Source organism: Scyliorhinus torazame, chromosome 22 (genome assembly GCF_047496885.1).
Source record: "Scyliorhinus torazame isolate Kashiwa2021f chromosome 22, sScyTor2.1, whole genome shotgun sequence".
Taxonomy (NCBI): Eukaryota; Metazoa; Chordata; class Chondrichthyes; order Carcharhiniformes; family Scyliorhinidae; genus Scyliorhinus; species Scyliorhinus torazame.
In genome coordinates, this window is record NC_092728.1 from 76,074,556 (window position 1) to 76,097,139 (window position 22,584).

Consider the following 22,584-nt stretch of genomic DNA (forward strand, 5'->3'; position numbering starts at 1 on the left):
CTTTAACCTGGTGTTGTTAGACCTCTTACTAAGCAATTGTGGTAGACATCATAACCTTCTGAGACGAGTGGTTAAACATTATCAAAAATACAAGTTTTCCAGAAATGGTCAATGGTTAGTAATAAACTTGGTAAGTTTCCCTTCCTCCCACAACTGCATCCCAAAGCTCAGGAGGCAATGGGGTCAATGGTACCGAATGACTGCTGGTCCAGCTCACAGGTTACTGGGTCGAATTGTCCATTGCTGTTTCTGCTGAGTGATAGGCAAATAGGATACTTCTAAAAAATAATTAAGTTGGGCTTCTGGGCTCATTGTAAGAGCTAAATATGGACTGAGTGGGCAGGCCAGCACCACACATGTTCCACTGAGTGTTCTTTGGCACAGATCAGCCCAATCAGCAGTCCTTAAAGGGACCACCAAAAACAGTCATTCCCCCCTCTCCTCCCCTTCGGTCCAGCAGGAACGATCTTGCTGTCTGGGTGTACAAGATTACACTGGTCTGCCTGCCGCCAGTGCCTGCATATGGACATTTAGGTTCTCCTTCCCTCCTCCAGCTCCGTATACGGTCAGCTAATACAGTGTGGGAGCTGGCTGATTTCTCACAATACCCGACCAGTGAGATGCCTTGAAGCTAGCAATCAGTGCTGGAAGAAGTCTCAGGCCGCTCGCTGCTGCCGGAACAGAACCTGTAACATTCGAGTAGGGAGATGAATCAGAGGATGACAGAATACAATCATGCACTGACACCAGCACATTAGAAACATTTCAGTGTCCATTTATTACTTTTTTTCCCCCAAATGAGGTGAACTGAAATTAACTTCCTGGCCTAAGAATCAACACACGCATCTCCTTCCAATTTTGTGACAGGCATGGAGGACTAACAAGTTTATAATATAAGTAATTTAGTACAGCTGCACTTTCTCCTAGATTCAGTACTGACAAAAGGTGTAATGTGAGTCATTATGTTTCTTAGACAAGGAGTTTGATAACCTTTTGTCGGGATACATAAGACTGGAAAAGGCTCGTGTATCCCAATAAACAGTCATGAAAGATTATCAGCTCCCACCTGTCAAAGGTGTTATTTTAATTAGCTCAAATCAACAAATAGAATCAAATTCAATTAGCTGAGCAAGTGTAGTAAGATGCAAATGTACATCTGCAGGTTGTATTTTTCTGGATCATTTTTACAAAGTAATGAATATCTTTCCTATTCCTCCACAATTGCCAATTGTATTACAGCATTTAAGGACAACAATCAAAAACTACAATCAATAATCATGAATTTCAGAGGGTAAAAGTCCTGATCAGAAGTTGGGGACTGCATTTTGCTTAAACTGGAATCCCATGTACTGTGATGTAGTGATAATCTACTTTAGGCTAACCAGATTGAGGGTCAATTACAATATTAGCAGAATAGATTTATATAACGGGTATCAAGGGCACATGTGCACATCAGTATAAATATTGCTCAGTTTACCTTTTGGATGTATTATAATCAGCATGTGTCAAGTCAAAACTGTGTTCAGTACCATTATCAGGGCAGAAAAAAGCTAAATTGAAAACTGATTTTATACAAAACATGTACGGAAAATAAAGAAAGGAAAGATTGAAGTTAATATTTCCTTAGACTCTGCAATGAAATAAATCACTTTATAAAGTTAATTTGTGAATTAATTTATTCTTTTAGAGTAAAGGATAATTTGTCAGAAGCATTTACATCCGACAAATTCTGTAAGATTTATTACACAATTCAAACCCCCCCGAAGTAATGAGGATACTGTGAGGCATTATCGTGGGTATCATGATGCTCAGCCCCAATCAAGGGTATTTGGGTAGTTGCTGCTGGTGTAGTTCAGGCTTGTATCCCGTTATCTGATCCCAACCCTTCCGACAGGTCCGGACTATCCATTCATGCTCATCATCATCTGAAAGTACAGACAGACGTTTCCTTGTAATTTGTCAGATGAAAGTGAAACTTTGCCAGTAAAGTTCAGACTGCAGCATGCTGCAATTAGATTTAAATTGACTCAATCCCCGAGACCCAAACATTTGTATTTTTTGTATGTCCAATCAGGGAAGGTTCCAATAATGCACCCTTTGTTATTTTCTGACTTATGATGGGCATCATGTCAGACCAACCTCCTCCTTGTTACATCAATTACATCGGCTAACTTGCATTTTTTTGTTGGATGCAGCATTCTGCTCAGGGTGGCCATGTACTGTCTTATTATGCTGGATGATAAACATATTCCAGCTTCAGTAGAACCCTGTCGGATAATTGCAGTAGGTTTTCTGGCTAATTTGAATCAGTGCAGCTGCAACCTCTTCAGTGGTAACCCATGAAACAAGATGAACTAGGCTATTGTCATGAACAAGGCTTAAATCCTTCCCTGATTGTTCATAATTGGTGACGATGGCCTTAACAGCCACTTGACTAGCCTTTTCACACTCTACCTGGCTGTGTGGCCACCAAATTAAATCCCAGATGCCCAGGCTGATTCCTGCCAGCTGCATGGAAACTAACTACTTTCTCTTATTCTCCCTCGTCCTGTGACACTAGGTCAAACTCAAGAAACAGATTTTATCACTTTTTAAAGCGCAATTAATCCTTGTGGTTTCATTTGTACTAGCTACCAGCTAACCATAATTGCCATTTAGCTTAACTGCAATTGTTTGCATATGGTAATTAAAGCTTAAATACAATTGCTCTGCATATTCTCACCTTTTATATAATTTACTCTTTGAGACTGCAGCTACATTTTCTCCTTTTAACATAACAGAACTCTATAATCAACTGGAAATTGTTATTTGGCTGGGATTTGATCATTGGCAGGATCTTAATCTTACCATTCTATCTTTGCAAAGGAATACAAAACCATATATTCAAATGCGTTTTCCAAACATTTGGGTAAATAATGAGTCAAATATGTATTCTCTGATATAAGAGAATTTAAATATAATAAGTTGTATGATTTCCTTTTTAAATGTTGCCATAAAAATTAATTATATCATAAAATACACTCTTCATAATATATAGTCTCCCCCTCCTGTTAAAGAGCAGGACTGGGGTGAAAGCAGGCTTTTACTTTCCCGTGTAACACTCTGCTCAAATCATTTTATGATTTAACAAGTGGCAGGGTACATTATTGTAATATATCCCAAAGTTAGAACCTAAAGGTTAATTTTCTAATCTTGGTAATTTAATTTTAAGTTAATCTTAGTAATAAATAATAAGTATAATATAAGTTTTCCCTTTATGCTTTCTATCTAAAGTGGTGACATGATAAAACATAGTCATTAGTACCGACTGCAATATATATGTTTTCAATGTCTAATGCTATATTTTATATTACTGCACAATTTTTGCTAGCAGGTCTGAATTTCCACTCCCGCACCATTACATTTGGAGTTTCCCTAGGATCTCTCTTAGGGCTCCTTTCAATTTCTCATCTACACTCCTTGGTACCAGGATCCAAAACACATCAGGTTCCATATGCACTCTGTTGCTACCCAGCCCTACCACGCCATCAGTACTCTCAACCCATCCTCTGTCTCTGATTTGTTACGCTGATTGTCCGATATGTGCTATTGGATGAGCAGAGGTTTCCTCCAGCTAATTGGTGGGAATACAGAAGCCATTTCTTTTGTACCCAGCACAAACTCCATCCTTCAGCTGCTGACTCCATACCTCCCCCTGATGGCTGTTGGAAATGGAATCAGATTGTTCACAACTCTGGCAGCCTATCTGACCCGAAGATGAGCTTCTAATCATCACCAATGCCATACTTACCTCACCTCCACTTCCTCTACCCCTGCCTCAGTTCACCTGCTTCTAAAATCCTCACCCATTCCTTTGTTTCTTGTAGGCCATTATTCCAATTCTGTCCTAGCCAGCCTCTCGTTCTCTGCCCTCCATAAATTTGGGTTCATCCAAAGGTCTGGTGCCTATATCCTAATTCACAGTTAGTCCTGTGCTCACTGACTTACATTGGCTCCTGGTTAAGCAACGTCGTGATTTTAAAATTCTCATTCCTGTTTTCAAATACTTTATGGCTTTGCTCCCCTTAATCTCTATAATCTCCTTCAGTCTCCCAACCCTCTGAGATATTTGGTTTACTCTAATTCTGGCCTCCATCATTGGTGGCCTGCCTTCAGTTAGCTAGGGTCCAAGCTCTGGAATACCTTCCTGACACCTCTCTATCAAGCTCGCCTCCTAAGACACTCCTGAAATCTTTCTGGTCATCTGACCTAATATTACCATGGCTCAGTGTAAATTTTTTGTTTGATAATGCTCCTGTGAAGCATTTTGGGATGTTTTTGCTACATTAAAGGCATTATAGAAATGCAAGTTGTTGTATGAGGGCAGTTCTGCAGTACTACTGTCTACCAATTCATGCAGTATCATCTGAAAATACATGTGCCTTCTCCTTACATCACTGTGGCACAGTGCCCAAACGCAATGAAAATTGGCAGTAAAAAAGAACACTAAAAGAATTAAACACTGCCCTGGAGGAGGGTCTAAGATAAAAGCCTGCAGATGTTTTGGTTGGGTATGAAGTAAATAAGCACCATGCTATCTAGAGCACCTCTACTTGCTAATCAGGGTCTTTGGGGTAACACATAAGATCCAGCATAATATTTCCCATTGTGACATCACTTCTAGTCATGTTGCTATGCTATCATTTCACAGTGACGTGTGGAAGTGCTGCCAAAAATGACAACAAACTCAGCTGGCATAAGGTGTGCAGAACTGCTTTGTCCCTGGGCAACAAGGGGAGCACGGTAGCATTGTGGATAGCACAATTGCTTCACAGCTCCAGGGTCCCAGGTTCGATTCCAGCTTGGGTCACTGTCTGTGCGGAGTCTGCACATCCTCCCTGTGTGTGCGTGGGTTTCCTCCGGGTGCTCCGGTTTCCTCCCACAGTCCAAAGATGTGCAGGTTAGGTGGATTGGCCTTGCTAAATTGCCCTTAGTGTCCAAAATTGCCCTTAGTGTTGGGTGGGGTTACTGGGTTATGGGGATAGGGTGGAGGTGTTGACCTTGGGTAGGGTGCTCTTTCCAAGAGCCGGTGCAGACTTGATGGGCCGAATGGCCTCCTTCTGCACTGTAAATTCTATGAAGCAGTGTCTGCTGACTGCGCATTAGACTATCTTTAAGGCACCTTAGATCATTACTTCACATTCTGTTTCTCCTCCTTTATCAACGCCTTCTGCCTTAAATAAATAGAGGAAACTTTACCTGTAAAGAATGAATGAACATTCATAGAAACATGCAAATGGTTATGGCAAGCAAGTTCCGATGCATTGTCAATTTTTCACCAACTCCCACCTCACAACATACCTAACACATTTTCCCAATCTGTTTCTTGTATAAAGGGTAAAGCAACAGACAATATTGCTTTGAAAGAAAATACGTGTCACAATTCTCTGAATTGACAAACAGACAAAGGTTGTAGCACACAACATACTCTAGAACTATGGTATGTCTCACTTTGAAGCTATATGAGAGGCAGGATCCAGATCGCGACGTCTTGTGAGATCCCTTTAGGTATGTGAGAGATATAGATTGTATGTAAAGGAGGTAACTACCACTTTCACTGTTGCTATACCCAGCTGAGATATTCAAAATATGATAAACAGCCCCTTGTTTAGCAACATAGCTTATCTGGTTCTCAGTTACTACTTCTATTTATTATAGATGATAGGTGTTGGAATCAACCCAAAAAATAGCCACATTATGCAAGTGCAGATGTAAGTAATTGCTAACTCTTGATTAATTCAGAGAAAAACAGGTATCCCTCTTAAATGGGACAAATAATATATTGTTAAGGTACCGTACAATAATAAAGATCAAAAACCCTTTACAAAAAGTATATTTTCTGTAACAAAGGGCAGAGAGTCAGTGAGATTTGATAGTGTAAGCAATTTATTTCAATTATAAAATTAAGTTTCATGGTTGAATTCTCTTTGAGTTTTACACCACTAAGGTTTGTTATCCTTGGCCAGACTGGACACCGATTTGTGAAGAGGGTTTGGGTGGGGAGGAATCAGTGGAAAATTGACATAATGCATCAGAACTGTGCTTGTTGTTACCATTGATATTGCGTGGCATTAACAAAAACCACAAATCCTCTGCCTGCTGGGATGATGATGCATAGCGTACAGCAGCAATATAGGGATACTGTGTTCATGAGGGAAGAAAAGAGAATGAGCGCAAATACCATTTAAGAATATATTACTTCTAAATCTCTACTTTTGAAACATCTGGACTCAAAACTATTCTAAATTGCTTCAAATATCCTGAATGGCCTCTACTTCGCACATAAAGCTTTAGGAACTTTCAGTGATTTTAATGATAATTTACAGCAACAGTTTACAGTTGGCCAAAAATCTTCTGGAGTGGACAGTCTCACAGCATGCCCTGTTAGTTAGACTTTTCCTACAAACTTCAGATTTTCCAACAAAATTTCTGGGAGTACATGCACGCTGATAACTGTATGGCAAAGCCAGTAGGATTTCTTGGACCATGATGGGTGCAACATACAGCTTATCTCCTTAACCAATGAGATTTAACGATTGGGAAATAAACAGGGAAGGACGGTGAATTAGAGTGCCTGAGTTAATGTCAAATCAGACAAAGAGAGAGAGAAAAAAGAAAGGGAAGAAAGATTGGACTGAAGGGAAGAGAACAAAATAGGCAGAAAGGAAAAAGAAAAAACATATGTCTCTCAACAGCAAATCACTACTTGAAATATAGAAACATGGAAAATGGGAGCAAGAGTAGGCCATTTGTTCATTCTAGCCTGCTCTACCAGTCAACACGATTATGGCTGATCCTCTATCTCAATGCCATACTCCAGCGCACTCTCCATTCTCCATGACACCGTTAGTCTAGGGGAACGATTTATCAAAAAGTAAGAGTCCCGAGCCGCCCCCCCCCCCCCCCCCAACTCACCCCATCTCATAAGGGCACGTCCGGGCCCGATCCTAGGCGTGAATAAAATACCACCATGGCACTGCCAACCTGGCACCCTGGCACTGCCAACCTGGCACCTTGGCAGTGCCAACCTGGCAGTGCCAACCTGGCACCCTGGCAGTGCCAACCTGGCACCATGGCAGTGCCAACCTGGCACCCTGGCAGTGCCAACCTGGCACCCTGGCAGTGCCAACCTGGCACCCTGGCAGTGCCAGGGTGTCCAAGTGACATCAGCAGTGCCCAGACGCCAATCATCAGGGTCCTCCAATCGCCTGGGAGACCCCCAAGTGTTGTTTCGCCTGATCCCCGTTTGTGGCAACCAGTGCTAAACGGCGCCCGGCTGGGGTTTCCTCGGAGAGGCCATTAGATCCCGGGGGCTGGTTAGCGTTGGCGAACACATATTTAAGTGTGCCTAACTGAACACTTAAATATGCACATTTAGACCCCAAACATTGTGGGCAGTATCCAGATCGCGACGTCTTGTGAGATCCCTTTAGATCTCGCAAGGCACGGCGAACTGGGTAAATCTCACGAGAGCCCTCCCGCGAGATTTATCGGCCGCGTCGCATTCAGAGTCAAGCGCGACGCGGCTGTTAATTTGTGCCTTAGAAATTTAATTCCTTCTTAGATATGTTAAAGGAATGAGACTCCTCAGTTTTCATTGTTCACTTTCTGGGTAAGAGAAGTTGTTTGGCAGGCATTAATAATTATCACATTGTCACGGCGCCGAGGACCCAGGTTCAATCCCTGTCCACTGTGTGGAGTTTGCACATTCTCCCTGGGTCTGCGTGGGTCTCACCCACAACCCAAAAGGATGAGCAAGATAGGTGAATTTGCCATGCTAAATTTCCCCTTAATTGGAAAAAAAGGAATTGGATACACTAAATTTCTAAATAAAAATTTTGCACATTGTTCATAAGGTAATAATGCTATTCTATTAATTTTTTTTAATTTTCAAAAATATTCTTTCATAATTTAAAGTGCCCAATTCATTTTTACCAATTAAGGGGCAAATTAGCGTGGCCAATCCACCGACCCTGCACATCTTTGGGTTGTGGGGGCGAAACCCACGCAAACACAAGAAGAATGTTGAGTTGGAGTTTCAGCGGGAGCGGAGTGCAGAGGCTGGTGGTGGGTGAGTACTGTGATTTAAAGTAACTTACCTTACAGGAGCAGATCTTGGAGTTTCAGCGGGAGCGGAGCGCAGAGGCAGCTGGTAGGTGAGTATTTAAGTAAACACTTACCTGGTCCCGTTTTCGGTCCCTCTTTGCTGTTGTTTTTTTAAAAAAATTTATTATTTAAGGCGGGAACAGGAAGTTCGACCAGCGGACTTCTGGGAAGTCCCTCACCAATAAATTCAGGTGGAGAGGAAACCCGAGACACTACACATGTAGTGTCTCCCACCCGCCCTCCTCCTCTAACCTAATAATAAAACCCATTGGTGTGAGGTAAGTACCATATTGTATTATTATTATTATTTTTAAAAAAAAATTTAATTTAGTTGTTAGCCAGATCTTGGTAGAAAGTTAGAGGGATGGCAGGGAAGGGAGTGCAATGTTCCTCCTGCAGGATGTTTGAGGTGAGGGATGCCGTTAGTGTCCCTGCTGATTTTACCTGCAGGAAGTGCTGCCATCTCCAGCTCCTCCAAGACCGAGTTAGGGAACTGGAGCTGGAGTTGGAAGAACTTCGGATCATTCGGGAGGCAGAGGGGGTCATAGATAGCAGCTTCAGGGAATTAGTTACACCAAAGATTGGAGATAGATGGGTAACTGTAAGAGGGACTGGGAAGAAGCAGTCAGTGCAGGGATCCCCTGCGGTCGTTCCCCTGAGAAACAAGTATACCGCTTTGGATACTTGTGGGGGGGGGGACTTACCAGGGGTAAGCCATGGGGTACGGGCCTCTGGCACGGAGTCTGTCCCTGTTGCTCAGAAGGGAAGGGGGGAGAGGAGCAGAGCATTAGTAATTGGGGACTCGATAGTCAGGGGCACAGGTAGGAGATTTTGTGGGAGCGTGAGAGACTCACGTTTGGTATGTTGCCTCCCAGGTGCAAGGGTACGTGATGTCTCGGATCGTGTTTTCCGGGTCCTTAAGGGGGAGGGGGAGCAGCCCCAAGTCGTGGTCCACATTGGCACTAACGACATAGGTAGGAAAGGGGACAAGGATGTCAGGCAGGCTTTCAGGGAGCTAGGATGGAAGTTCAGAACTAGAACAAACAGAGTTGTTATCTCTGGGTTGTTGCCCGTGCCACATGATAGTGAGATGAGGAATAGGGAAAGAGAGCAATTAAACACGTGGCTACAGGGATGGTGCAGGCGGGAGGGATTCAGATTTCTGGATAACTGGGGCTCTTTCTGGGGAAGGTGGGACCTCTACAGACAGGATGGTCTACATCTGAACCTGAGGGGCACAAATATCCTGGGGGGGAGATTTGTTAGTGCTCTTTGGGGGGGGTTTAAACTAATGCAGCAGGGACATGGGAACCTGGATTGTAGTTTTAGGGTAAGGGAGAATGAGAGTATAGAGGTCAGGAGCACAGGTTTGACGTCGCAGGAGGGGGCCAGTGTTCAGGTAGGTGGTTTGAAGTGTGCCTACTTCAATGCCAGGAGTATATGAAATAAGGCAGGGGAACTGGCAGCATGGGTTGGTACCTGGGACTTCGATGTTGTGGCCATTTCGGAGACATGGATAGAGCAGGGACAGGAATGGATGTTGCAGGTTCTGGGGTTTAGGTGTTTTAGTAAGCTCAGAGAAGGAGGCAAAAGAGGGGGAGGTGTGGCGCTGCTAGTCAAGAGCAGTATTACGGTGGCGGAGAGGATGCTAGATGGGGACTCATCTTCCGAGGTAGTATGGGCTGAGGTTAGAAACAGGAAAGGAGAGGTCACCCGGTTGGGAGTTTTCTATAGGCCTCCAAATATTTCTAGGGATGTAGAGGAAAGGATGGCGAGGATGATCCTGGATAAGAGCGAAAGTAACAGGGTAGTTATTATGGGAGACTTTAACTTTCCAAATATTGACTGGAAAATATATAGTTCGAGTACATTAGATGGGTTGTTTTTTGTACACTGTGTAGAGGAGGGTTTCCTGACACAATATGTTGACAGGCCAACAAGAGGCGAGGCTACGTTGGATTTGGTTTTGGGTAATGAACCAGGCCAGGTGTTGGATTTGGAGGTAGGAGAGCACTTTGGGGACAGTGACCACAATTCGATGACGTTTATGTTAATGATGGAAAGGGATAAGTATACACCGCAGGGCAAGATTTATAGCTGGGGGAAGGGCAATTATGATGCCATTAGACGTGACTTGGGGGGGGATAGGTTGGAGAAGTAGGCTGCAAGTGTTGGGCACACTGGATAAGTGGAGCTTGTTCAAGGATCAGCTACTGCGTGTTCTTGATAAGTACGTACCGGTCAGGCAGGGAGGAAGGCGTACAGTGAGGGAACCGTGGTTTAGCAAAGAAGTGGAATCTCTTGTTAAGAGGAAGAAGGAGGCCTATGTGAAGATGAGGTGTGAAGTTTCAGTTGGGGCGATGGATAGTTACAAGGTAGCGAGGAAGGATCTAAAGAGAGAGCTAAGACGAGCAAGGAGGGGACATGAGAAGTATTTGGCAGGTAGGATCAAGGAAAACCCAAAAGCTTTCTAAGGTATGTCAGGAATAAGCGAATGACTAGGGAAAGAGTAGGACCAGTCAAGGACAGGGATGGGAAGTTGTGTGTGGAGTCTGAAGAGATAGGCGAGATACTAAATGAATATTTTTCGTCAGTATTCACTCAGGAAAAATATAATGTTGTGGAGGAGAATGCTGAGACCCAGGCTATTAGAATAGATGGCATTGAGGTACGTAGGGAAGAGGTGTTGGCAATTCTGGACAGGCTGAAAATAGATAAGTCCCCGGGGTCTGATGGGATTTATCCTAGGATTCTCTGGGAGGCCAGGGAAGAGATTGCTGGACCTTTGGCTTTGATTTTTATGTCATCATTGGCTACAGGAATAGTGCCAGAGGACTGGAGGATAGCAAATGTGGTCCCTTTGTTCAAAAAGGGGAGCAGAGACAACCCCGGCAACTATAGACCGGTGAGCCTCACGTCTGTAGCGGGTAAAGTCTTGGAGGGGATTATAAGAGACAAGATTTATAATCATCTAGATAGGAATAATATGATCAGGGATAGTCAGCATGGCTTTGTGAAGGGTAGGTCATGCCTCACAAACCTTATCGAGTTCTTCGAGAAGGTGACTGAACAGGTAGACACGAGGGTAGAGCAGTTGATGTGGTGTATATGGATTTCAGTAAAGCGTTTGACAAGGTTCCCCACGGTAGGCTATTGCAGAAAATACGGAGGCTGGGGATTGAGGGTGATTTACAGATGTGGATCAGAAATTGGCTAGCTGAAAGAAGACAGAGGGTGGTGGTTGATGGGAAATGTTCAGAATGGAGTTCAGTTACAAGTGGCGTACCACAAGGATCTGTTCTGGGGCCGTTGCTGTTTGTCATTATTATCAATGACCTAGAGGAAGGCGCAGAAGGGTGGGTGAGTAAATTTGCAGACGACACTAAAGTCGGTGGTGTTGTCGACAGTGTGGAAGGATGTAGCAGGTTACAGAGGGATATAGATAAGCTGCAGAGCTGGGCTGAGAGATGGCAAATGGAGTTTAATGTAGAGAAGTGTGAGGTGATTCACTTTGGAAGGAATAACAGGAATGCGGAATATTTGGCTAATGGTAAAGTTCTTGGAAGTGTGGATGAACAGAGGGATCTAGGTGTCCATGTACATAGATCCCTGAAAGTTGCCACCCAGGTTGATAGGGTTGTGAAGAAGGCCTATGGAGTGTTGGCCTTTATTGGTAGAGGGATTGAGTTCCGGAGTCAGGAGGTCATGTTGCAGCTGTACAAAACTCTGGTTCGGCCGCATTTGGAGTATTGCGTACAGTTCTGGTCACCGCATTATAGGAAGGACGTGGAGGCTTTGGAGCGGATGCAGAGGAGATTTATCAGGATGTTGCCTGGTATGGAGGGAAAATCTTATGAGGAAAGGCTGATGGACTTGAGGTTGTTTTCGTTGGAGAGAAGAAGGTTAAGAGGAGACTTAATAGAGGCATACAAAATGATCAGGGGGTTAGATAGGGTGGACAGTGAGAGCCTTCTCCCGCGGATGGAAATGGCTGGCACGAGGGGACATAGCTTTAAACTGAGGGGTAATAGATATAGGACAGAGGTCAGAGGTAGGTTCTTTACGCAAAGAGTAGTGAGGCCGTGGAATGCCCTACCTGCAACAGTAGTGAATTCGCCAACATTGAGGGCATTTAAAAGTTTATTGGCTAAACATATGGATGATAATGGCATAGTGTAGGTTAGATGGCTTTTGTTTTGGTGCAACATCGTGGGCCGAAGGGCCTGTACTGCGCTGTATCGTTCTATGTTCTTTGTTCTAATGTTTAAACTCCACATGGACAGTGACCCAGAGCCGGGATTGACCCTGGGACCTCGGCGCCGTGGTGCAGCAGTGCTAACCACTGCGCTACCGTGCTGCCCATGCTATGCTATTAATGAATAAACTTAGCTTTCAACTTAAAGTGGCAACTTTAAAGTACAAATGCAGCAATTTCATGAAAACCACAAGAAGGTTAAGGGCAAGATGCTGTTTCACGAAGTTGAAGACAGAGCAGTGCAAACTATCCATGAACTTGTCGGGACTTATAATTCATATCTCTCCCTTATCAAAATGTGCTGGCTAATTTGCATATTAATAATGGCATCCGCCATTCACATGCCAGTACGCTTTCAATAAATTCTGGGCCCATATGCTTGTCTCACAACATGTACTTTTATTAGTTGTAAAAGTTAAAGAGGGGGTATTCGTTAGATTTTCATTTGCATTTAAAAGTAATCACGTTCTTAAATTAGCTTCCTGCATTTGAAATAAACGTGAGGAATAAAAACTGTTCCACTTTTGATGGCGATGCTGTACATTAGAAAACTCAGCCTTTTCCTTGTCAAGAACAAATTAAGCAGAGGATTGCCAAAGGAGGGACTGTTTTACACCCTGTTTATCAGTGAACAAAACACCAGTCTCTACAGAGAATATTCAAGCACGTGGGTTAAAGGCCGAGGAACCTGTGCATCCTTTTAAGCCACTCCCAGGCCAAAGAGAGAGACAGCAACACTTTCTGCGAACCTGTCTGGTCTTTGGAGTTGAGTAAAGAGCTTCCTGAATGTTTCCTACCATCTGCTTTTGCTAGCTTCAAGCCCTGGCCAGTGTTTCCTGTCCCTTCCTGCAATGTCTACACAGAAGTAGCTCGAGGTCTGTCCCTTTTATCCCAGCCTTCTTCCTCAGTTCCTCCCGTCTGCAGCTGTTCATTTACTCTTCCTCTACAGCCCTGGCCTTCTGGCCCATACTATCTCTCTCAAGGGAGTCCAGTTCCTCTGCATATTGGATACCAGCTACCTCCCAATTGTTTTCTTTCTTGAAGGAACGTTGTTGGCATATATCTTTTGTAACACACCCTGCTGATGGGTTTGACTTTTATAAATCGAGAATGAGCTCGAGACAATTTGATGTACAAAATAAAATTCTTCTATTTTTGTGAAGACAAGAGTAGAATTAGACATGGAACATTACACAATAGTTGCTTCTGTACACGAACAAGACAGAAATGTCAGACAGGAAAACATACATCTTATTAGTCCCAGAAATAAATATTATTTAAAGTGCATAGATTGTCCATTCTGTCTGAACTCACAGTAAGAATTTGTTGAATTGTGGAGATAAGCAATAAGATTCATTTGACTTATGAAATTATGTTGATTTCAATGTACTTCAATATTATTCAATGTACTTCAGCATCCATGTAAAACAGTCAAAATGGCACTACACTTGTGGCGTGTTGTGCAAAATTCACTATTATTGCAAAAACATGAATCTGTACAGATGTTTATGATGGGTGACGACAAACAGAGAAATAAGAATGAGACAGTGTCATATGACTGATGCCTGTCAAACAATAGCACTGTGGCTTCACAGCGCCAGGGTCCCAGGTTCGATTTCCCCACTGGGACACTGTCTGTGCGGAGTCTGCACGTTCTCCCCGTGTCTGCGTGGGTTTCCTCCCACAGTCCAAAGATGTGCAGGTTAGGTGGATTGGCCATGCTAAATTGCCCTTAGTGTCCAAAAAAGGTGAGGAGGGGTTATTGGGTTACGGAGATAGGGTGGAAGTGAGGGCTTAAATGGGTTGGTGCAGACTCGATGGACCGAATGGCCTCCTTCTGCACTGTATGTTCTATGTTCTAATAGATTAAAGATTAGTACAAACAATACTGCAGATGCTGGCAATCTGAAATGAAAACAGAAATTGCTGAAAATGCTTAGCAGGTCACAGAACTGTAATCCGGAGACCCAGGGCAATTCTCTGCGGACCCGGGATATAAATCCCATCAAGGCAGGTGGTGACATTTGAATTCATGAAAATCTGAAATTTATAAAAAAGTCTGATGATGACCATGTAGCCATTGTAGATTGTCATAAAAACCCAACCTTTGAGGGAAGGGAACCTGCCTTCCTCACCCGGCCCGGCCCGCATGTGACTCCACATCCACACCAATGTGGTTGACTCTTACATGCCCTGTGAAATGGCTGAGCTGACCACTCAGTTCCATGGCAATTAGGGATGGGCAATAAATGCTAGCCCAGCACACGGCACGTCCACATCCCATAAATGAATGAAAAAAAGGTCAGGCAGCCTCTGCGGAGGGAGTAACAGAGTTATGAAATATTAAAGGTAACTGCTAAACTCCATGGTGTATTAGTAATGGAAAGGAACAGATTACCAGTTCATATTTCAAATCTGCAGATTACATTAGATTAGGAAACTTACCAGCATTACGAAGAAATTTATTGTTGTAACCAGTGATTACTCTGGTTACAGGGTTATAGAAACCATCACCACAGTCATAATGTCCTTCCGGAATTGTTCTCGGCGGATCCAGGTTTGTGAGTTGGGAACGACCTAAGCCAAATGCAGAAATATTAACAGATTACAATAACATCTATTATATATACATATCTTATGTATAGGATGTTAGATGGTTGGCAGTGAGTTCAGCACTAATGCAGTCAAACCTAATTATGTTGCAAAACATGAGAGCAAAGCTTGAATTGTTTGTGAAAAAACTTCCAAGGTCTTATATGGTTATTAACCTTTATCATGTGTTTTTTCTTTTGGGTTAATATCTTGAATATCCTGAGCATGAAATGGGTGAGGAATGGCACAATGCAACAGGAAGGGCAGAATAAACCATGTAGTAAGTATAGAATATCAGTAATTCCAGTCACATATCAAGAAATATTTTAATCCTACAAGTATACTTATTATTTATTATTTGCTCTTTTCTTTGTGAAAAATCATGGTCTCTTATAACATACCTGCTGGTTTCAATCCATTACATATTTCAGTGTAAAAGCGCCTGTCATAACTATCACAATATGTCCAGTCTTCTTCATATTCCAATCCATCTGCAAATATGTAGTCACCCTAAAATGTAAGTATAACTAATCAACAAGCGCCAACTGAGGCTGCAAACACTGCACACCCATATCAGAGAAACAGCTCCTGGAAAACATTTTTGATCAGGTGTAAAAACTTGAAAGGGTGTAAAATTGCTTACTGCACAAAGTTGTCACCTTTCTGACTAATAAACATGAAAATACGTGCAAATCAGTTTGAATTATTGTCATTCCAAACAAATTATAAAATTCTGGTACTCTTCAAAAAGATTCAAATCAGACCTCTATTATGGCTCCACTGTCCCAGGTGGCTACATATTTGCTTCCATTCGGAAAGTATAAGGTTCCTTGACCATGAAACATGCCATCTTTCATTCCTCCCTCATATCTTGTTTCTGTCGGGAGGGTATACACCCCATAGCCCTCCATCCTGAAAGAAAACAGAAAACAAGAAGGAAAGAAAGAAACAGGAAACAGAGGAGGGGGGGGGGGGGGGAGAAACGGTTGTACCATTATTGGCTGGCTTTCCACTGTGGTAGCGGTAATGAATGTGACAGAATAACAGTCCCCTCGTGATATGTCTTCTCAAATTCATTCACGTGGAACTAGGTCTCAATCGAAGTGATAATTAGATGAGCAAAAAACAAAATATGTGTCCCCCTTTGGCCTTGCACTACCAATTCTCGTGTCATTTAATCCCTCCTGCCCTCCACTCTGTCATAGATTTGCCCTCTTTCAGTTGCTTTAAACCTATTAGATCTCTAGGTCATGGAGCTGAACATTGACAGTGTTTCTCTCTCCACAGATGCTGCCTGGCCTGCAGAGTAGCATTTTCTGTTTTTATTTCAGATTTCCAACACTTGCAATATTTTGCTTTTGCATATTTGATCAGTTGAAAGGAAGGGATTTGAAGAAAATTGGCAAATAGTTCCAGAGACAACTAGATAAGTCTCTCAGAAAATATCAGGTATATCAGGCGGCACGGTAACACAGTGGTTAGCACTATTACATCACAGCACCAGGGACCCATGTTTGATTCCGGCCTTGGGTGCCTGTCTGTGTGGAATTTGCACTTTCTCCCCGTGTCTGCATGGGTTTCCTCTGAGTGCTCCGGTTTCCTCCACAGTCCAAACATGTGCAGCTAAGGTAGACTGGCTATGCTACATTGCCCCTTAGTGTCCGAAGGTTAGGTGGGGTTACGGGGATAGGGCGGGGGAGTGGGCCTAGGTTAGGGTGCTCTTTCAAAGTTCAGTGCAGACTTGATGGGCTGAATGGCCTTCTTCTGCACTGTAGGGATTCCATGATCATGGACAAGTGGTACTTGGATCAACTGTAAAAGTCAGCCCCAGATTTAAATAGTCTTTTGATCAGGAAGACTTGAAAGGGTGTGCCAATATTTACCACATTCATCAACATAGGAAAGAAAAGGGCTGGTAGGCAAGATTCACTTGACTAGAACATCATTGGGTTTTTTAACACCCTTTAGAGTTTACAGTGCTGAAAGTTTGGTGTCGACATAGTTTTCTTCAGTTGATGTCTCTGGTGCAATCGTGGAATAGTAACTTACTATACAGCCTTTTTAAGTAGAGCTAGTAGCATTCTTTACAAAAAAAAATCTGTTTTCTTGGAAATGATCAATCTACCAATAAACTCGGGAGTCTCAAAAATCATGCGTCAACATTCCACACACCGCAACATTAGCCAGGGACCAAAACAGGTCATTCTCCAGCTTCTCATTAAAAGAGGAATTTCAGACCCCAGCTACTGGCAGCAAATTGGTACTGCATCAATCATTTTTTTTAGTTAGTGTGACCCCCCATTGTTGAACAGTGCCGCCAACATTGCACAAGACATGAACTTCAATTGTTAAAAGTTAATTCAAAAACGTGAAGAAATGCTGATGTTCAAAAAAGTTGGGAATATGTAAAAAGCTCCGAGTGACTGAATTAGTTTGATTTGATTTTTCTTCATCTGAGCCAAGTATCCTGAAATGTCACATGCCTGAACTGGTTCTCGGCTCTGTGTTGTGCCCATATCATCACAATGATTTTTCACTTTGATGCGTTGGGATTGAACAGTGGTTCAGTCTCCTCGTCTAAACAGTACAGTAAGACAACGCATTCTGATTCTCTTTTTTTAAAATGCTGTTTTCGAGAGTTTGTAGTCATATTCTATGAAGCCACCGATGTCTAAGTGCTGTCAATCTATGCAGAGCATTGATTTGGGGCCAACGTATTAACAACCAAAAACAGGATAAAGTAAAGTCGCCATAGTCCCAGATGACCATAGGCTGCTTTCCCATTTGAGGGGCAGAGCTGACTGGTGCTGATTTAACCTGACGGTCACCACACCCCAGGTGAGGGGCAAGTTTGAGAAGGTGAGCCTTCATGAATAACCTCTGCAGTCATTCGATAAACTGAGAAAATATTAGCCCAGAAATTACTGTTGCAAATATTTGCGTATCAACACAATAACGCATTCATTCTCATGACATTCAACTTTTCCCTACAATGACAGAGGCATTAACCATTACAGTAAAGACCAGTTACTTTAAACTAATTTATGGAGAAATTTCTTCAAGCATGGGCACATTGGAATGATGCACAGTGAAACTAGTCTTTTTCTCCACACTGAGGTTGTGGATCTGCAGAAGCCCGTCATTCACACATACATGGAATCCAGACTAATATCATCACACAGCAAACCATTTGAAGGATCACCACTTGAGCTCCAACCTCATGGGAAAGGGTAGCCCTGAGGATAAAACTTATTGGGCGGATTTCTAACCAGGCATGGGTGATTTAATGAGTAAGTTTGGAGATGTTTGGCCAGTTAAGTTTTTTTTTGCAATGAGAAAATGTTGACAAAGTAACATTTTTAAAAACTAAATTTCGAGTACCCAATTCTTTTTTCCAATTAAGGGCAATTTAGCGTGGCCAATTCACCTACGCTGCACATCTTTTTGGGTTGTGGGGGTGAGACCCACATAGACACGGAGAGCACGTGCAAACTCCACACCGACAGTGAATTGGGGCAGGGATTGAACCCTGGTCCTCAGTGCCATGAGGCAGCAGTGCTAACCACTGTGCCACCGTGCTGCCCTAGGCAAAGCAACATTTTGAATGATTTAATTTGCTCCCTTTCCATCTTTTGCAAATTATTTGCTGGTAGATTTCTGTTGATTCTTCATGAGTGGCTTCCCTACGTAACTTCATGTCAACATCATCCACTTAACAGAGATTTATTTTCATTTTTTTTACTGAATAACATTTAATTCAATCAAAACCATAAAATGTGCTGTTGGACATGCTCATAACATCTAAATAGTGCAAGACAGCTATTTTGTATCTCTTCCCACACTGCATGGTGCACAAGGCAGACTTTCATCTGATTCCATAGCTAGTTTTTCCCCCCGGAGCAGGTCACTAGCCTGTTTCATGAGGCTTATAGCTTGAGGGACGACACTCCACATCAAACATGACTGACAAGGAGTCTCTCCTGCTCTTACCACGTGCCATTGGCATGTGTTGGTAGGTTGCAGGTAGATACTCAACCTGTTTGACCGCGATATGAATGCCATCAATCTTGGCGTGGAACTCGAACCCAGAGCTTCTGGCTCAGAAGCAGGGACACTACCCACTGCACCACAAGACCGCCATAAGGACACAATAAACAGAGCAAAAATGATGCTGGGTATTGCTAAATCAATAAGTTGAAATTTCCAGAATTATGATGGAGCTCTCGTCAGGTTGCAGCTGGAATATGGAATTCTTGCAATGTAAGATTGCAGCACGGTAGCCTTGTGGATAGCACAATTGCTTCACAGCTCCAGGGTCCCAGGTTCGATTCCCGGCTTGGGTCACTGTCTGTGCGGAGTTTGCACATCCTCCCCGTGTGCGCGTGGGTTTCCTCCGGGTGCTCTGGTTTCCTCCCACAGTCCAAAGATGTGCAGGTTCGGTGGATTGGCCATGGTAAATTGCCCTTAGTGTCCAAAATTGCCCTTAGTGTTGGGTGGGGTTACTGGGTTATGGGGATGGGATGGCGGTGTTGACCTTGGGTAGGGTGCTCTTTCCAAGAGCCGGTGCAGACTCGATGGGCCGAATGGCCTCCTTCTGCGCTGTAAATTCTAAAAAGGGGCAGCACGGTAGCATGGTGGTTAGCACAATTGCTTCACAGCTCCAGGGTCCCAGGTTCGATTCCAGCTTGGGTCACTGTCTGTGCGGAGTCTGCACATCCTCCCCGTGTGTGCGTGGGTTTCCTCCGGGTGCTCCGGTTTCCTCCCACAGTCCAAAGATGTGCAGGTTAGGTGGATTGGCCATGATAAATTGCCCTTAGTGTCCAAAATTGCCCTTAGTGTTGGTTGGGGTTTCTGGGTTATGGGGATAGGGTGGCGGTGTTGGCCTTGGGTAGGGTGCACTTTCCAAGAGCCGGTGCAGACTCGATGGGCCGAATGGCCTCCTTCTGCACTGTAAATTCTAGAAGATGGGGATTCATCTCCGGAGGGAAGCAGCATGGTTGATTCTCAGTGACCAATAGAAAAATATTATTAACTAGGGCTTCATAAGCTTAAAAAAGATACTTCATAGGATATCATAGAAGCTTAGTTACCATTGCAATTCAGGAAAAACATCTTTACTCAGAGAGAGAGGTTAGAGTATGGAACTTTCTACAGAGTGTACTTGTGGTAAATATCACAGATGAATTCAAGGGGAAGCCAGCTAAGCTTCTGGAAGACCCTTTTATTCCCACTCTTGCCTTCTGCTAGTCAGCCAATCTCTATCCATGCATGACCTTGCTCCTAACATAGGCTCTTATCTTATTTAGCAGCACCTGTACGGCACCTTGTCAAAGGCATTCTGGAAATCCAAATAGATTACAATACGTCCACTGGCTCTCCTTTGTCTAACTTCCTCGTTACCTCCTCAAAGTAGTCTAACAGATTTGTCAGGCATGATGTCCCCTTGACCGAAGCCATGCTGACTCAGCCCTATTTTACCATGCATTGCCAAGTACTCTGCAATCTCATCCTTAATAATTGACCTGCATGTATCTAAATATTTCCCCCTGCTCCAGCCCATACTTCGCTCCCAGCTCCTTCAATCCTGCAAATCGACCCCCAAGAATCAAATCTTTTTTTGTCCTAATTCTGTTCTCCTCCCATCTCTGAAAATTTCCATCCCACTTCCCAGGCTCAAATCTATGGTTCCCCTGAATCGGCATTTCCCTTAAGCCTGCCCCCAACCCAAAGTGTTGCCAAAACTGCCTCCAAATTCTCAATGAAGCTATTACGACTGGACTCCCAGAGTATTTCCCCGGGGCCTTCGGGAGCTTGTATGCTTTTTCTTTTATGCTGTCCCTGATTTCCCTTGTCAGCCATGATTGCCTCGACCTCCCCTTAGCATGTATCCTTCTCCTTGGGATGAATTAATGTTGTGCCTCCCGAATAACCCCCAAAAACCTCTGCCATTACCGTTCTTCCCCACTAGGCTCCCTTTCCAATCAACTCTGGCCAGCTCTTCCCTCATGTCTTTGTAGTTACTTTTACTCAATTGTAATACATGTTGCATCTGATTCCAGCTTCTCTCTCTGAAACTGCAAATTCTATGATATTGTGGTCACTGCCACCAAAGAGTTCCTTCACCTTAAGTTCCCTAATCACATTTCACATCACCAAATCCAGAATTGTCTGTTCCTTAATGGCCTCTACCACAAGTTGCTCAAAAAAACCCAACGCATAGACATTCCATGAATTCCTTTTGTTGGGAACTGCATCCCAGTGCATCTGCATATAGAAGTCCCCCATGATTATTATTGTCTTTTTTATATGCCTTTTTCCATCACCTCATTTATTTTCTGGCCCACATTCTGACTACTGTTTGGGTGCTTGTACATAACTCCCGTCAGGGTCTTTTTTCCTTTGTGATTCCTCAACTGTACCCCCACAGCCTTCTGAGCCTATATCACTTCTTTCTATCGCTTTAATTTATTTTCTTACTAACAAGACAACCCTGCCCCCTCTACCTATCCACCCATCCTTGGATATTTAGATCCCAGGCCTGATCCCCCTACAGCCACGTATCTTTGATGCCCACAACTTCGTACCTGCCAATTTCAGTGGGCGCTACAAGTTCATTTACCTTGTTTCGTATAGTATTTAGGTACAGCACCGTCAGTCCTGTGTTGACTGTCCCTCTTTTCATAGTGATCCCCTTATCTGATGTGCCTGTCCTCCCTCAGTACTGCACTGGAGTATATGCTCAAGTCACTGCAGTGAATCTACAAACGCACCATCTTCTGACTCAAGAGTGCTCTCTGGCAAGCACCAGGAAATAGAAAACTCGAGAAACACAAGGCACCTGAAGGGGGTAACAAAGACGGCAGGCAAAGATTTCCATTTACCCAGCAAGTGCTAATCTGTGTTCAGCTGTTGTCAACCCCCATGGTAACTTGCTGGTGAATAGGCAACCAGCTCCCCTGCTGACTGCATAATGGGCACACTCCCGAGCGAAACCAACGCCACTGCTCCAGCGCAGTACTGAGGGAAATGTGGCGTTGTCCCAGAGGTGCTGATTTCTGAGACCCCCAAATCCTATGGCTCTATTCAAAGAGCAAGATGGGGGATGGATGGGGGGGGGGGGTTAACCCTCAAACAATTCTAACCCTCAAACAATTCTAACCCTCAATGTGACATGGTATGCGTGTTAGTCTGAAACCCAGCTCCCTTCAAATATCTTTCCCAATTCCTTTACTTCCTGTTTTGTCAACCAGCTTGTTTGCCATCCTAGCTACTGTTGAGGCCCCCTTCTCCGAGGGTCAGAAACCAGCTGACTTCTCCCATACCTGCCATTTTGGTAGTCCCCAACATAGCTGCTGCCTGTGTACTCCATGGCCTGGGAGGAGGGGGGGGGGGGGGAAACAACAGCGTCACCATGGCAACGCCCTTTCACCCCTCTCCATGGAAAGAAAAAGTAGAGAGCCACAAAATCCTGATAAATTAGTTGAGCGCAGCGGAACAATCAATATTTTCAATATATACACAAATTAACGAGTTGAAAGTTGGAGGGGGAACCCTGAACGGATTTGTCATCTGAAAGTCAGCCGCGCCGAGAT

The 22,584-nt window shown here is 43.7% G+C and overlaps 1 protein-coding gene across 1 annotated transcript; it reads right to left on the reverse strand.

Annotated features, from left to right (window-relative positions):
* Positions 1–1,649: 1,649 nt before the first annotated feature.
* On the reverse strand, positions 1,650–22,577 carry morn5 (MORN repeat containing 5). Its single transcript, XM_072488387.1, has 5 exons — positions 22,315–22,577; positions 15,757–15,904; positions 15,394–15,502; positions 14,846–14,977; positions 1,650–1,925 (listed from the first exon to the last, which is right to left on the reverse strand). Exons 1-5 carry the CDS (start codon positions 22,359–22,361, stop codon positions 1,819–1,821), a joined length of 543 nt encoding a protein of 180 aa, XP_072344488.1. The 5' UTR covers positions 22,362–22,577; the 3' UTR covers positions 1,650–1,818.
* Positions 22,578–22,584: the final 7 nt, after the last annotated feature.